Source organism: Melospiza georgiana, chromosome 1 (assembly GCF_028018845.1).
Source record: "Melospiza georgiana isolate bMelGeo1 chromosome 1, bMelGeo1.pri, whole genome shotgun sequence".
In the NCBI taxonomy this organism is placed as follows: Eukaryota; Metazoa; Chordata; class Aves; order Passeriformes; family Passerellidae; genus Melospiza; species Melospiza georgiana.
The window spans coordinates 112,573,115-112,590,359 of NC_080430.1; the positions used below are offsets into that span (position 1 = coordinate 112,573,115).

Genomic DNA, 17,245 nt, shown 5'->3' on the forward strand with positions numbered 1-17,245 from the left:
AGTATTATGTTTGTGCTTATTAAAATAAAAAAAAAAAAGGGGGGGGGGGGGGGAAATTAGATCAGTTTATTGTAGCTCCTTGTGATATTGCTGCTGATGGCCAGCCACAGAGTTTTGTTCATTTCCTCATTCATCTGAAGTTGATGTTATTTGATTGATGATTTTTGCAATCTATTTGCATCTTTTAAAGTGCTGTGTACAATTTTCCAGAATTGATTTGAAATAGCATCTAGTATATAACAAATTCCCAAGAGAACAAGTAATTCCAGTAATAGATAGAAAATAATTTAATTGTGTTTTCAATTTACTTTTTATGTTAAATATGCTTGTTTTATTTTTAGTAAAGAAGCAGAGTGAATTTGAGCTTGTTCTCAGCAGGTACTAGGTAGATCTTGACATTAGGTGAAACTCTGATATTATTTTACCTTTATCCCCTTGATAGCATTTGGTTTTTTGCCAAGGGCAGCCAATGGGAGCAGAAATCTTGCATTTCAGAGACTGGTTGAGAAGTTGTCATTTTCAATTAGTTGCAGTTGACTCATGCAGTGGACATGTCCTCACGAGACCTACAATTTCCTAGATTTTTCTAAAGCTGTGCTTTCTTAGTGCTGGCACACATTTGAATTGGTCATGCCTAATTCATGTACGTGCATTATTAAAACAGGGGAGAAGGTGTGAAAAGCTAATAGAAATCAGACCTAAGGCATCCACTGAGAGGGAGTGCAGAGAGGAGGCTTTATTGAAGATTTTGTTCTCAGATTTTGACTGTGATTTTCCCTCTCTTGACAAAATTTAATAATTTCAGTTAAAGATTGAGTTCCATTCCCACTCTCTCAAAACCTTGTAACATGAACTGTTGTGGGATCTGAGGCTTTGGGTGTCTTGGGGAGACATTTTCCATTGTAGAAGTGACTGAATGGTTTCTATTGAAACAGGTGGATTTTTTTTCAAACACTAAGACCCCAAATCCTCTCAAGTGTTTTATATGAATGTATTCTTTAAAAATACCTTGTATTCAATTTGACTGTTTTTCCAGGGCAGAATTCATGTTGAGTAACATTTTCCTCTTTTTCTCATCTCTTGCCATTTTTTTTTGAACCTCTGTTTTCATGTTTCCCAGCAGAGATTAAGAACACATCAGACGTCAGGTGATAAAACCCAAGGGAGAGTGTGGTCAGTCTAGTCCAGTCTTTTTTGGTTTTTTCTTGAGCAAATACATAAAAGCCAGCATTATCTGGACCATTCCATTTGAAAATAACAGGAGGATAACAGCACAGTAATTTTCAAAAATGTCTGCTATATTCACTCAGCTATGTTTTGGTTTTCTTTTTGGTTTATTTTTCTCCCTAAGTCCTCCTCTTCTTAGCATGTAGGTGTAAAAAACACTGTGAAAAAACTGTGACCAAGTTATCAGGGAAGAAGGAGCTTAAATTTGTGAATTCAGTTCTAAAATTACACAAGTGATAAGGATGTTTTTTGAAAAATCACTGAATGGCAAGTAACAGAAAAGAAGCTGTGGATTAAGTAAAAGAAGAGGTCTAGAAACAGTTTTATATAATGACAAATCGTAAGAATCTTAAATTGGAATTAATTTTGGCACTTCCAAAATGTTGCAGTGAACTTAGAGCTCTGATGTTCATTAGTACTCATTATCTCTTGTAGGAAAATATCTCTATCCCTGTAGGAAAATATGTCTGTCCTGGCTGTGAAACAGAGAGAAGCCTGGGGAGAATTTAGAATAACCCTTCCCACAATCCACCAAAGGGAAGTAATTTATCCAGAAAATAGGAAGCAAACCCAAATATTTAGCATTGCTGTCAATGTGTCTTAATGCATCCCATGTTTCACAAGCCACTCTTATTTTACTCTTGTGGTTTATAATGGTACCATCACGAAATATGACACGTTCCTATATTTTTGTATATTAGGAAAAACGTTGTCACCAAAAGGGTTGCCAAGCATTGGAACAGGCTGCCCAAGGAAGTGGTTGAGTCACCATCCCTGGAGATATTTGAAAGGCGTGTGGATGTGGCACTTGGGGACATGGTTTAGTGGTGATGCTTGGCAGTGCTGGGTTAATGGCTGGTCTGAATAATCTTTTCCACCTTAAAGGATACTATTATTTACATAACCCTGAAGCTGATTCAGTAAAAGTCAGTCTCAGACAGCTGAGAACTGACCTCTTCCATGCCTTTGATTTGCATTTTTTTGTCTGAATTGTGAAGAGCAAAGCGTTCCTTTGCTAAGATTACCAAATTAGTTTGCAGACTTAAGTACAGGTGCCTGTCTGATTTTTAGAAGATATCATTTAAGATGTACCTCAGAAATTTTTTATTAAACTCTCACTAGACTTGCACTGCAGGTTTCCTTTGCATTTATCAACAAAATGTTAATGCTTGTCTTTTGTAACCATCTGACACAAGGAGACACTAAATTAAGATCATGATACCATTTGGCATGCTTAGGTATTAAGGAATGGGGTGGAAGTGTTTGTGCTTGAATAATTAAGACAATCAAATGGTCTCAGGAAGGGGAAGCAGCAAACTAAACTACCTGACCTTTCTTCATTCATCAGATTTAATTTAACTATTTTTGCCAGAGTAATTTGCATTTCATCTCCCATCTTTTAGGCCAGCTTTATGCCTGAGTGGAGTAGGAAAGAATTTGTGTGTGGGGAGTGGTATATTATGCTGTGATTATTGTATCTCATGCAATGCAGATTGGTTTTCTCTCTAAGGTAGTTCAAAAGAAAAATGAATGAGTTCCTTTACTTAGGAAGGGTCAAGTGTGTAAACAGTGCCCTTACAAGAAATGTTCCAGAAGCAGAAGTTTGCACTATTGCCTGTCTGTAGATCCTGACATTGTTCTGAGAAGAAGCAGCAGTAACCTATCAAGCATTTTCCATGACCATCTAAAACTCGATGCCTCTTCTGTAGGAATTTAACATACTCTGTAGGAATTCAACATACTCACTGATGCTTCAGCATACAGAGGAGCACTGTGCACCAGTGGACTAGGCTGTTCATGAGCTGTAGCACCCAGAATCATCCTTTTAAGTAACTAGAGGTTTTCTTAGACACAGTAAAACATACAAGATATTTACATGTGAGGGGAGGCTCATGATGGTGAGTGGCTGTAAATCAAGTGGCTGAACACTGCACAAGGTGGATGAACCATGGTTTCACTTTCAATAGTCTATTTATAGAGTGAGCTGGAAGGGGAAAGTGGAAGGGAAAATGGGAACGCTGCAAGTCTGTGTCAGTGCAGACTGAGTTTCCTCTAGGTCCCACAGCAGAGCAGGCAGCAACAGAGCAGGAAACTTCCCTTGTCTTCTTGCCCATGACAAGGGAATTTTCCAACTTCCCACGTGGCCTGTAAGTTTCTATTTACAGCTCAGATACCTATAGCTCACCTAGGTAGAATGGCTTTTTTCCTTTTTTAACTCCTTGAGGGATAACCACAGGAGTTGGCCAGCTTCCTTTTTCTCTCAATGAAGCAGCAGTCAGAGGCTTTACTTGCTCTGCCTGCATGAATGCAGCATGTTAAACTAGCACTCTTTAAAAAAAAAATCTTCCATAAATTCTTTAAAAACCTTCCATAAATGTTTCTCAACAGGGAAGCTGCAGTCAGACAGACAATGAAAGCTACGTGAGAACTGATGATGAGGAGAGCTGCTTTCGGACAGATGATGAAGAAAACTCAGCTGCGAACTTCACAGAAGAGTGGAACCAAGAGGTGCAGCGTCTCTTGACGAAAAAATCACATAACTAATTCTGAGGACTGTAGCACAGTACTTTTGTTCTAAGAGTTGTAGTTTGTAGATGTGTGTTTTTTGACAACAAGACTTTTGTTTAAAGCTAACTTATATTAGCTACATCTTCTGTAACATGGCTCATTACTGGCGAAGCAAACAGACTGACGCACGTGCTGCTGTCACACACGGCGGCGCTGTTAATAACTCACGTGAACCCTTTGCACATGATATTGAACCTGTTCAGTTTACAATGACAATACTGTTTATAGTTAGAAATTTGATTTCTGAATACTTTAAGATTTTAGTAGATTGGTTTACTATACACTGTACATTTTTTTTTTCCACGGGAGAAATAAAAAGCGACAATTATGCATTTAACACTGAACGATGATACTCCTGAGTGTATATATCTAGTAGCCCAAAAAACAAAGTACCAGACTATATTTGCAATTTGTTTGCAAGTCTTTAAATTAAGGCTTATGCAAAATGTACTAAAATAATAACAATATAATTAATAATAATAATAAACTTCTCTAATTTAGGGCTAATGTGTAACTTAGGAATGTTTCTTTCAAAATAGTCTAACAAATCAGCCATAGAAGTTAGTGTAAATATTTTTTTTCCAAATAGATATCATATACAAAAGGTGACATTCAAATGATATAGAATCTAGTTTTTAAATCAGCACAGATCTTCTTAAAACTGTGAACTATGTTTTGAAATACTCGTTGCTAAAGCTGTTTATAAACCACAGGTGCCATAAGATCCCTGAACTGACTGATGTTACGTATAATCCTCCATGGTATTGTTTCATTGATGTTTTAGCTTTAGTAAGCATGTGTTCAACAAACCAGCTCTTTCCATCTCTCTGCCCCTCCTCTTCCTCCCCGCCCCCTACCATTATGTTATTTTCGAGGCCTTCAGCTTTAAATGTACAGGCTTAAAGTGCGCTTGCAACTGTTTCCTTTTGATTTCCGAATGTGTACTGCCTTAGCCAGCCACCAGATGTTCTGCATGCCCTCTTGGAAATGTGTGGTGAGACTCTTTCAGAGCTGGATGGAGAAATAGCGCTCAGTGAAAAGCACAAGAAGAGCAGTGGGTTCTTGCAAAAGGACAGGCATACAGTTACAGAATGTTTCGTCCAGTTTAGTATTTTTCCAGTATCAAGGCATTTCAGGAGAAAGGAGACTGACGTGGCCATTAGGCAAGGTTAGGCAGTGAGGCTGCTGGCTAAAAAGTGTTTGCTCTGCTGTGACCACAAACCTACAGATACTCCTGAGCGGGCATTGACACAAACTAGCATCAACTGCTCCCCAGAGCACCCTGCTCCCAAACAAAGGTGGCACCTCCGTGGCACATGGCACTGCCATGCAGAGGAACCAGAGCCAGGCCAGGGACAGCTGGAGCAGCAGCAGGGCAGGGACACCAGGAGGTGTTCCATGCTGGCCACCTGAGCTGTGCAGTGTTAGCTCAGGGCCGCCTCTGTGCCAAGGTAACTTTACTGCCCTAATGCAAGACTGGGCTTCCAGTGCCTGGCTGACCTGAAGTGACACTGTCTAACAGCCCTGAACACAGTGGTGTTTCATACAGATATTTCACACCAGCACAGTTTGCCTACAGCAAGTGATGAGATACCCATCTAAAGCAGGTTACCGTGGCTTGTCTGTCCTTGCTTTCATGGTGACGTGGATGTGTGCTGCCGTGTTTACATGAGATTGCAATGTAGCTCGACCCAGTAAGTCCACTTGTTTGCATGCATTCTCCAGGCTCGTGGCTGTTTCCCTGGGCACTATGTGTTAGGGAATGAGTATCTGTATGGAAGAGCTGCTGCCATTTCACTTTCATATCATTTTATTGTGTATGCAGATCTCTTGTCTGTATATCCTTGCATACCTGGGCTTGCTCTCAGACATCCAAATGCATACTAAGGGATCCAGATATCTTCATGTAAGCTTTTCATTTTTGCAGTCACTGGTCTTTGCTCCTGGGTATGTGCCATCCTGGCAAGGCAGGCACCATATCCTCCACTGTCCCCTCCTCCAGCCTCCTCTCAGGAATGAGTTAGCCTCCACTAGTGCCTAGCACTCCATGTTTTAAGCTACTCCAGTGAACCTGTAGACATTGCTGTCAGCTCAGGACTCCAGGCAAGCATTTCCTGAACAGGGAGAAAACAAGCTAGAGCACTGCTATGTGCAATGGCTGATTAATTCAACCCATGTCATGTTTAACTGTGCCCAAAGTAATAGATCCCTCTCATCACCTCAATGTCCGCGTGCTCATTGTTACTACGCTTAAAATAGATGCACTAGCCTAAATCCAGTGCAAGAGCTTCTGAACCAGGAGTAAGAACTGAAGTTGATTAATCAAGCACCTTTCTTTTAGGCTGGTGTCAACAGGGTGATCCCTTAGGAGTTCTGGGTCCCTTATGCCCTGGAGCTCTGAGATGAAGCACCTCTTACTTAGCTCTGCAAATGTCTATTTTAAGCATTTTCCCAACTGTTAAGCTGGCTGCATTTTCACCCAGCTGGTCTTTGTCTGTTTGTTGACTATTATTTTGGTTGTGGCTTGCGGTCATTAAAACAAACAGAGTTACAGAAGAGGTCCCTGGTACGGCCCTTTTCTTAATTACCCATGGCCCGCCACAACCATCAAAGCTCCGGGTGGTTTTGCTGTCACTGGAGGAAAACCAGTGGTTTGGAATCAGGAGACAGGGATGTGAAGATATATAGGGTCCTTGAATGTCCAAAGCGAAGGTGGAGAATGGGTTGTCTGTAAGTAGTAATGTTAACTAAACTGCATAAAAAGGTGTGTGGCCTTTGTTGTGATATAATATGTATTTTCTTATATGCATGAGCCAAATTGTTGCATCATAATTTATCATAAGTGTGTCCGCCTTTACTTTCGGTCGTCACCTTCTCCCATTCTTATTGGTTCTTGGCAATTACTGTAGATAGACCTTGTAAATATTGCAACCTCGGGTTGCTGTGATCACACTGGTTCAATTCAGCAGACGGAGCTGTGAACAACAAGCACTCCACAGTGTCCTGAAGAATAAAGGGCATTTTTACCTTTGAACCAAAAAACAACAAAAAAAAAGTACGAAGAGTTACATCTTGAGGCTACTAACTGCAACGCATTTTTAAAACACTGTACTTGACACCACTTGAGACAGATGCAGAGACACTAAAAATGTCACGATATTCATTGGTATTGTAACAGAACTGCTATTGTATGGGGTTTTTGTATTGCTGTTCAGTATTGTTTTGTGTGTGTGTGTTGGAACCTACTGGGGACATGTTATATTTTGAAGTGATTAAACTATTTAATTGTGTGTCTATATTTTGGAATGGAATTATTTCTTCATTAAAAAGATTTTTAAAAGGAATTTATGGAGCATCGTATTTGTGGCTTATTTTCGTTTTCAATGTGCTGTTTCATGGAGCCCAAACAGCATTTTTTCCAGTAGAGAAGGAAAGTGTGTCCCTGTGGTGCAGCAATTAGTCTTTGTCTCCTCCACCATGTCATGACAGAACCCCCTCCACCACCTTCCACAGCACTTTGAACTTGGTACTGAGCAGCACCTGCTTTTCAGTGGCCCAAGCAGTTTCTTCTTTCTTCCTTTCTTAATTCTATGTATCTTTAGCAGTTCCACAACCTGAAAATGAAGTTCCCCATCTGTAAAACACCTGCCCCTGATTCCCCTTAGCAGCAATGAAAATGAGCATAAGCAATGACATCAGGGCCTGACAAGGTGCCTGGTACAAACTTAGAAGGTGGTACATGGTTCTCAGGAACCGGAACCTAAACTATCTGCAATAGTGTAATTTTTTTCTTAACCACTGTGTTTCTCTGGCCTTAGAAGGAAAAAGACATTGGAACAGGCACGTTTAAATGGCTTTACCATTCACAGTCACACGTTCTTCTGTTGCAGATGAGCACAAAGTCTGTTTTTCCAATTACTCTTTTAAGATGTCTTTCCTTGTAGTTGTTGGTAATTGCAACTGGTTGCTGACCTGAAAGAGCATGGAGTTGCAAAGCAAGAGCTCACACTTAAAGCAGCAAGTTTGTGTTCTGATGCAGTGCTTGGGGCTGCCTCATCGGGACGTGGCAACATCTGGAGTGGCCAGTGGTGCAGCTGAGTGTGGTGGCAGCCCCTCCCATCTGCGCTGCAGCTGCTGTCCCAGAGTGTGTCACTGACATCCCAAATATCCCCAGCTGTGCACTCACAATTGTTAGCTGCCCCGTGAGCTACAGCAGGGAAGGGTCTGTCAGATGGAAAGCAGCAAACCAAAAATGCTCTCTCTGTACTTAGCAGATACCCCGGTGTGTTGGGAAGCAGATAAAGCCCAGTCTGCTGCCTCCTTCAGCCCTGGCTGCTGTGATAACCTATAAATCACCAGGGTTTATTTGCCCTAATTCTCCTGTCTACACGTGGACATTCTTCAATAAAGATGACCATTTCACACTGTAAATTGTTTGCCAGATCTGCTGGACTTCGCCTCCACAATCCCAGTCCAAATTCATATCCACAAGACTGTAATGTATGATGACATATAAACTCATGAGGATAACCCTGTTTTATCCATGCATAATCCCAAATTGCTGTGTTGCTTCCTAACCCACAATCAAGTCTATGGCCCCTGGGGAACAAAGGAGCCACTGAAAACTAATTTATAGGCAAGGGCTGTTTTTCTCTTTGCCTCTTGGTTACTCTAACTGCTTTTTGCAAGGAAAATAGACTCATACAGGAGGAAATAAATTAGTTTCATTTGCAAAAGGAAATAAAATAGTAAATAAAAAGTAAAATAAAAAATAAAATAAAATAAAATAAAATAAAATAAAATAAAATAAAATAAAATAAAATAAAATAAAATGTGGTCTTTAGATCTGAGTAGTTGGCTCCTTAGCTGCATCAGCACTGAACTAGGGGGCTAAAAGCATCTGGAATTTTCTGGAAGCACCTGAGAGTTTCATTCAGTAGCACACAATTCTATGGCTGCTTTTCCAAAATTTGCTCAGGCCTATTGCTCAGCAGTTGTATATTCTACTGCAGGCAACCCTTAGGTCTGGGTGAAACTTTTAAGCCACTATTGCAGGAATATGAAGCTGAGTTTATGAGAAAAACGAAATGTGTGAGTAGGAAGAGAAATCTCTATTGTTCCAAGAAGAAAAAATGTATTGAAGAATTTCATATGCCTCAGGATCATCCTGTCTAATACCCCGGATAATCTGCAGATTAAGGATTCCCATTTGCTTTCTCCTAAATTATGCCACCAGTTGAGTTGCCTGTGGACTAGGACAGCTCTCCCAAGCTGCCAGCACTGCACCATCAAGCCTTTGGCTGCAAAAGGCAGAGCAACAGAATTAGGCTACACTTCTCCCTTGCCTCCCATTGCCCAGGAAACAGGTCCCAAACTGAAGTTTTCTGAGGGCTCAAAACTCTGGAGCTTTCTAAAAAAAGCTGCTTTAGGCTAGCAACCTCCTAGGACAAGGCTGAGGGATGAGGGGAATTGTGCAATCACATCATACAAAGATGGTTAATGCATAACATAAGTTGGTTAATGCAGTTTGGAGATAATAAAGATCAAAGAGATGGATGATGTGAAAGAGTAGTTGGTTTTTTGTGTCTTGGTAGGCAATGAAGGAGGCCATGGTGCATTTTGTCATTGGTATGTGATGCTGCAGGATGTAGTTTGCTATTTAATGCAAGATCATTTACTACTAGCAAATTAATTACCTGATGGCTTGCATTTTTCACACAGCACTCAGCAGTGGCCAGGTGGCAGATGTGTCAGGCCTGCTGTGCTAATTGTCAGCCCCAAGGGCTGCCCAGCTAACACTTCTCCCCTGCTTGCTGCAGCCCAGCATTGCTGCTAGAGCCCAGCATTGCCTGCAGCCAGCAAGCTCATTCAGAGAAGAGGCACCCTCCAAGCTCGTGTTTTGGCTGATTTTCTTGTTACTGCTCAGTTCAGTTTTGGTCCCTTTTGGTACATTCCTGTCCAAAAAAAAAAAAGAGTCGGACTGGTTTCCAGTGTGGAGATGTGTCTGTGCACACCTGCATTTCTCAGCTTTTGGTCTTTCAGCCCCCAGATCCGTTGCAAGCCTCCCCTAACCCCAGGCAGGGGTTGAGAGCATCCATCCCTGCTCCTCCTGCCTCCACCTCATGCACCTCAGTGTGATTTCAGGACAGGCTGCTCCTCACCTGCACCAAACTTCTCCTTATACCTTTGGTGGTGCTATTCAGCACCTCCTCGTGGAGCAGGGGCTGCTGCTCACCTGGGAAAGAAATTTCTCACCTCTGCCTTCCTCTCCCACTTCTCATGGGAGCTGCTATGGGGCCCAGACCAAGTTTTTTCCCAGAGGGATCCCTTGTTCAGGTCAGAAAGTTCCTTTTGGACACCCAAAATCCTTTCCTGGTTTCACCAAACAACCAAATGTATTTGTACTCCAGTGATTCACAGAATAACCTCCCCTCCTGCACCCCTCAGTGGTGCCTAGTCCAATTACATTCCTTTTTGTTTCTTTTTTGCTTATTTTTGAATTGCTTTTTTGCTTGTTTTGAATTGCTTATTTTGCTTTATTCCTTATTCAGGCTTCTGGCAGTAGCCTTAAATCCCCCATTTTGCTCCTACACTGCTGCTATGAGTAGGAATCAGGTGCTTAACAGGTCTCTGCACTTCTTTAACATCTGCCTTCATGTGAAAGAGCAAGAGATTACATGCTCTGTAAGAAGCACTTTCATCATCATATTCATTATGTGGGTGCAATTAAACTTAGAAATCCCCCCAAGAGACCTCAGCTCTGACAAACGACCCTATTGTCCTCTCCACAAGGCAGGGAAGTTGTATTTTAGTCCTTTCAGTGGCACTGTGTGCTGTCTGGAGTGTTTTCCATTTGCTACCTACAATAGCTGCACCCTGGCTCTCAGCTCATTTGCCCGGAGACCCTCACAGCCCCCAGCCCCCAGCAGATGGGGGGGCTCAAATAATCCTGTTTGTTTCAGCTGAAAGGCTGAAGTTGGTGCAGATGGTAATTAGTACTTGAGGGAGTGCTGTTTCCAGGGAATCCTCTCGTCACTCGCTCTGAGTCACACGCTTTGTGGAGGACACTTCACCAGAAACACTTTTGCTGCTACTTTAGGATCTAAGCTCCCACAAATTAATTTTTTGCGTTCATGTGTAAATGGAAGAAGGAGGAATGCAGAACACTTTTGTAAGGTCACAATCATGAGAAATCTATGCAGACCCGTTCACAAATTAAAAACTGGGTTTGTAGAGGTTATACAAAGTCTGCTCAGCTCCAGTATTGATTGTTTGTCTGGCAAAGTGATAATCAACAGAAAAATTAACTGGGTTGGACTGCAAGTTGGGATTGCCAAGGCTGATGGTGCCCGGAGGCAGAAAAATTTAAACTGTTTTATGTTTAGCTGGGGATGCCTCACTTAACCCAATGGGAGCAAACCCTGAGGACTAAAACCCAATGAAAACCATTGGCTGCTCAGTGGCCAGCTACTGCTTTCCTTGGGAAGCAATTCATTATTCCCCCTACATTTTGCACTGCTGGGAGTGACACATCTCATCTGCCCAGGCAGCACTGGCGAGTGGCAGGTGGTTTTCCTGCCACAAGGACACAGCGGGCTCGGTCCTGCCTGGCTGGGCCATTTGGTGCAGCTGAGGTACAGCAGGCAGAAATGTGCCCTAATAGCTCTCTTGAGCTGGTAGCAGGACTGCATCTGGTCAGCCCTTTACTAAAATGTGATGAATGCCCGTGGAGTGTTTTCCCTGGCAGCTGAAACCTTTTCCAAGATGGAAATAATTTTCATGTCTTTAGCCACCCAACAGATGAGACAGAAAAACTGGTGGCCTTGTCCAGAAAGCGTGAGCCAGCCTAATTCTGGGGTGAGGTTTCCCACCAAGTTCAGTGCCAATTCAGAAAGCAAGAACCTTTATGTCAGATCCTTCCCCTTTTATTTGCTATAGACTCTCTGTACTAATATCTATAATATTTATTGTCTTACCTCTGAATATAGAACTTGGCCAACACATTCAAAAAAACTGGGAAAGGCAAGCCTTGAGTTGTGTCAAGTATCTGTGTCATGTTCTGTTGCCTAGGTAGCTACATCTAGAATTCAGGGACTTGTTTCTAGGAATGATGAGCTAGGGAGATAAACAAGCTCTTTTAAGGATGCAGAAGAGAAGGGGACTCGAGTTTGGTTTGCTGTATTTACTTTGCTGTGCTCATTTAGACATTCATGGTCTGATGCTGACCTGGAAACAGAGTGGAAGTGTTTGCCTTGCTCCCCCAGCAGCTCTGTGTGCCCAGCCCTGTGCAGTCCCTGCCAGGGACACACACATGCACTCACACCCCAGAGAGATTGCTCTTGCTCTGTGGAGAAAAGAGCAACATTCCAGATTGCCGAGGGTGAGTCAGATGTTGTGAGAGGTTATGCAGTTTGCATGGATGGGGCTGCTCTCCTTTTCACTGTACAAGAGGGTGAGCAGCCCCCAGGAGGGAAAGGTGAGAGCTGCACTGCCTGTATGCTCATGCCAGCCCTGCTGGCCATTCCCTGCCAGACACGCCGCCCATCCATATCCCAGGAGCTGCCTCTTCTTGCCTCAGAACTCAGGCACCAGTTCTGCTTTTGTGAGATCCCACAGGTGTGAGGGTTCTGATTTTACTGCACTTTAACCACCCAACCTTCTGGCCTTGGTTTTGTGCCTTCAGGGCGCGCAGATGCTGGGGTGCAAGTCAGGGTCCCACCTTGCCAAACACAGGCAGGTGTCTGTCCTCCTCCAGAGATGAGATGCTCCAGGAAAAACACATGAAGGAAGTATCAAAAGCTGAGGTGATGGGATGCTCACCTGCTAACATGAAGTATCAGCAGGCATAATTGGCTGGCCTCAGGCCAATTCACCTCTAAGATGCCAACACACAGTGGCTCTTTGGGGTGTTGGCAAGGTGTTCTTGCCCATCGAGCCTTGTCTGATTGAAGCAGCACCAGTGCAGCTCCCCTGATCCAGACAGGACTTTCCTCAAAGGGCACAGGAGTAATGAAAATGTTTATTCTTCATGGCCCATGAATGCATTTCATCACCATTTAGCATTACCACAGATGTAACTGCCGGAAAACCTATTTTCAATATACTGTGTGAGCTATTCAAGCTTGCTCCAGAATTTCTGAACTTCTGGCAAGTTCAGCCCAACCCAGCAGTTCCCCTCATCTAATTTCCCACTGAGACATGTGGACGTGTCTTTAGCTGCATAAACCTAATTATACTCCCACAGCCCCAAAACTGACAACTAAATTACTGCTACAGAATACTTGCAGAACAAAGCTTAACCAGAAGCGTCACAGGGTGATTTGTTGGACCAGCAGTCTGAAAAGAAAGATTGTTATGCAAATCTAATTTGGAAATCATTAGCAAGAGCGATGCCATAGAACAGATTCCTTTTATTTTTTAAAGGGATTCCACCTTATTATAACCACATTCAATTTCTGGATACATTAGCATAAATAAATTGCAGGAATATGAAGTATTTTGTGTATAGTAGATGGGCTTTTGAAGCTGAAGACTCACTCATATATTGCAGTCCTAAAAGCAGTCTTAAATATTTTTAAAATCCAGCCTCTATGGTAAGCATGATTTCTTTTCCTTGCAAAGCTGCAAAATTGCTGTTCAGGAAGCACTTGTTTTCAGCAGAATGTTGGAAGTGTTCATCAATTAACTCACACTGAAAATTAAAGGGACCCACTCAGGCTGGTCCCAGTCTGTACTTTGCTCCATCCAGTGCTTTTCCTCCTGTATTTTCTGCCTGACATAAACCTACAATCCATGAAGATCTGCTGCTACACTGGGTAATACAACGTAATCCCTGAAGAAATAATCTCTGCATGATTGAGACTTCATATGTATGTCTGTCTTTCATGGTTACAAGAACCAATATACACTCCAACTACAGAAAGATGAGAGTCTTGGAAACCAAGGCAAGGACCCATAGGAAGATAAAGTCTTCTTTACATGTTTTACCTATCAATAGGGGTAAAGGTTTCCAACCTAGTTGCAAGTAACACTCTTTACACTCTACTGACATTATTTATACTTGTTTACATGTGACATTGTGAGGCTTGGAAAAATAAATTAATACGAGCCCAGTCCTTATAGAAGAATATTGGTCCAATCCATTACCCAGTGATGTAAAAGACAAAGATCTTTTTTTTGGAAGCATGGAATCAAGGCCAATATGCTGGTCTGTTGGGTTCTAGAATATGGAGAATTTTTCATCTTTTCCTTCCATTTCTAAAGAATCCAGGAAGTAGCATCCAACAGATAGGAAACAGGAAAATGAGTAGTTGATCCTTACAAACTGCAAACATGTAGACATGAAAACCAGAGACAGTAAATGCAAAACTCATTAATATATAAACTCATATATAAATAATTATAGAGCATGCAGGAAGACAGGAACATGTATGTTTGGGGTTCTTTTGCAGTAATTATCAGCACTTCTGTTTTCTAAAACACGTCCACTGCATTTCCACTAACAGCTGTATCCTGGATTTTCTTGAAGAAAAACAGAAATGAAGAAGCAAAGTTGTAAAACTAGAAGAATATTTTTAAAATGCAGTGAAGTAAAATCAAAATTCTGGGGTTTATTTATTGCAGATAAGGACTTTCCCATAGAAAATCATTGTAGGAATGGAAGAGTTGTGCCACATTTCTCACGACAAACAAAAAAAAAAAAACAAGCACAGATTTTTGGCGTGACATCACGCTTCAGATTTTCAACAGCCCTTTTCACTGTGTGTAAAGACAATAATCCTGGTGCAATGTGAGCCAAGCCACTGGCATGCAGCAGGATTTTCTGCCAGCCTTTCCTTCCACGCTGCAGCTCCAGCTACTGTACAGCTTGGTGAGAAATCTTGGTCCCGTGATTCGTTCTGCATCCCTCCAGGTCTTCAGCAGAAACTGGGGGACTAGTGGGCAGCGGGGAGTGAAACAGGAAAGAATAAAATCACTTTGGAATTATTCTAAACTCTTCCCTGAATTTTTTTATATGCAAATAGTTAATTAGGAAATCAGGGATATTTAATGCAATGTCCTTAAACATAAAGTCATACCTAAAACCCCAATGTTGGCTTACATTTTCAATTTATGACCAAAAAGCATAATTTTTGCAGCCATTGCTGCATTTCCTCTCCTCCTTCATTCTCTTAACCTAAAAAGGTTTTTTTTCTTTTCCAAGGCCTGTCCCTGCTCTGTTATGTCCTCCTCCAGGCCCTGGTCAATCCACGTGACTGGCATTTTTTCCCAGGGGACACAGTTGGGTCAGAGCCACCTCCTCATGCCCCAGGGACAGCAATCCTGGTCTTTCCAGCAGCCAGGAGGCCTGATGTGCTGGTCTCCATGTGCTGCCTTTGGTTTGAGAACAAACATCTGCCTGGAGAGCCCCACCATGGACTCTCCAGGAGGATGCTCTGCACTCTGGCTCTAGGAAACCTAGTCCTGAGTCACAGCTTCCCTACCCTGTAGCAGAGTCTGCTGCCTTCTCCAACACACAGCTTAACTTAAGGCTGAAGTTCAGTGAGACTCACATGTCATAGACTGTGACCTCCAAAAGAGAGAAGAACTGTTTTCCCCAATTCCCTTTTGCTCTTACTGTGGTGCAGTAAAGGCCTTTACTTCCATGGCTTTCAGTATTTCCTTCCTGAAGAGTGTCTTTGTTTTCTGCATGGGACATTTACCTCTTGTGTAACCTCAAAAATTCAGGTGTCTGGAAACTTGGAGAAATTACAGCTTCAGGGAGGCCTCAAGACTAAACAATGAAGTAGGAGAGGAGCTTCCAGGCAGCCTGTAAAATCCTGGAGCAGAGATTGTGAACTTGTCCAAGCTCTGTTCATTTGGGGTTTTTTTCAAATACCTGCTTTAATGCAGTGATAAATTAACATTTTATGGTGCCTTTGGGTATGGTTGTTGCCCACAAACCTGTGGCCTACCTGTTCTTACCTGTGTCAGCCAAGGTTCCCAGCTAACCAGCACCTGCAAAAGCAGAGGAGGACAGATCCAGCTTCACACTGCTCTGAGGTCACAGGAGGAAAACTGGGAGAGATGTTTTTGCTTTTTCAAGTAAGTTGAGCTTTTAAAACACACCAGAAGGAACGATTACAAAGATCCACAGCACCTCTTTAAAACCTTTGCTATGAATGGTCACCATTAACATCTGTTTGAATGACACACATACTAACTCCATTTGTTCAATTTTGCACACATGTTTTAGTATGAAAAAATAATAGAGGGTGGATATTGTTGTTGTTAGTGTTGGCTTTGTTATTGTTATTATTATTGTTGTTGTTGTTGCAGTTGTTATTCCAATTCTTTTTATTAATAACAATCATAATGTTGTTGCTATTATATTTTATTTTATAGATTTGAAATTTATCCAGATGAAAATCAGTTGTAAGAGAAAATTTCTTTTTTTGAGAGATACTGGCAGCACATACACATTCACATACAGTGAAGGAGGTAGCATTAACTCATTCGAAACTGAGAGATTTACAATTACTCCATATACTAAATATTTTCATAAACTGCATTTGAATGCATGCAATCAGTCCAAAACTTCACAGATGTTGGACTTGGGTAGGGTGCATGTGCACCCATGGCTGGGGAGACGACAGGGGGACACTGGTGTTCCTTCTGCATTTCAGATTTATTTCAGCTTTAAAGAGAAACCTCTAATTAACAAAACTGAGTTGCTGTCAAATATGTTCTTTTCTGTTGGTTTCTATTTATGATTCCCACAGGAGAGGAATTAGGCTGAAACACGAATTGCAAAATACAAGAATCAGAATACAGTATTATATAAAACACCCACCAGCTCTGCCCTGTGGAGCTCCTGTGAGAAGGCAGAGCAGGTGTGTCCTCTCTGTCCTGTGAGAAGGCAGAGCAGGTGTGTCCTCTCTGTCCTGTGAGAAGGCAGAGCAGGTGTCTCCTCCCTCTCTCTGCACCTCCACCCATCCCTCCCCTGCCTTCAGCTGCTTGGAGGGCAGAGTGTGGGAGCTGTGCCTGTGCTGGGCACCAGACCCACAGCAATGTTGTTGTGAAGGTTTTCCAGTTCTGTGGGACTGTCCAAGCCAAGCCAATGCCTGACTGCTGTTCTGTGGATTCATTTCTGCTGGAGAGGGCGATTTTGGGAGTCTGGGGCTGTTGACAGGTGTGAGGTAACACCCTGACAGCTTTATTTCCATCTGTTAATAGCTGTTCCAGCCCTGGTGAAGCTGCTGCAGGACACCTGCTAAACCTGCTTATTTTGTTTGTGCATCCACCAAGCCTCTCAGAGTTAGTTTATCCGCTGTCTTGGAATAACATACCAGTTGGTGAGTAAGCCACTAGGACTGTAAGTTATGCATAAGTGAATGGTTTCCCCTCTGCCAGAGCTCCTCTGCAGAGGAGGTAATGTGCTGCTGTCACACTCTGCAAAGCTCAGCCCAAG

General features: G+C 42.3%; 1 protein-coding gene across 9 annotated transcripts in view; it reads left to right on the forward strand.

Annotated features, from left to right (window-relative positions):
- Positions 1-7,139, forward strand: part of DTNA (dystrobrevin alpha) — a 223,337-nt gene extending 216,198 nt beyond the window's left edge. For all 9 annotated transcript variants that reach the window (XM_058041024.1, XM_058041015.1, XM_058041043.1 and 6 more), the window contains one exon: positions 3,616-7,139. Coding sequence is in view for 1 of the 9 variants with exons in the window: in XM_058041084.1 (XP_057897067.1) it covers positions 3,616-3,771 (156 nt within the window). In the remaining 8 variants the exon portion in view is untranslated. The remainder of the gene's footprint in view (positions 1-3,615) is intronic.
- The last annotated feature ends 10,106 nt before the right edge of the window (positions 7,140-17,245 follow it).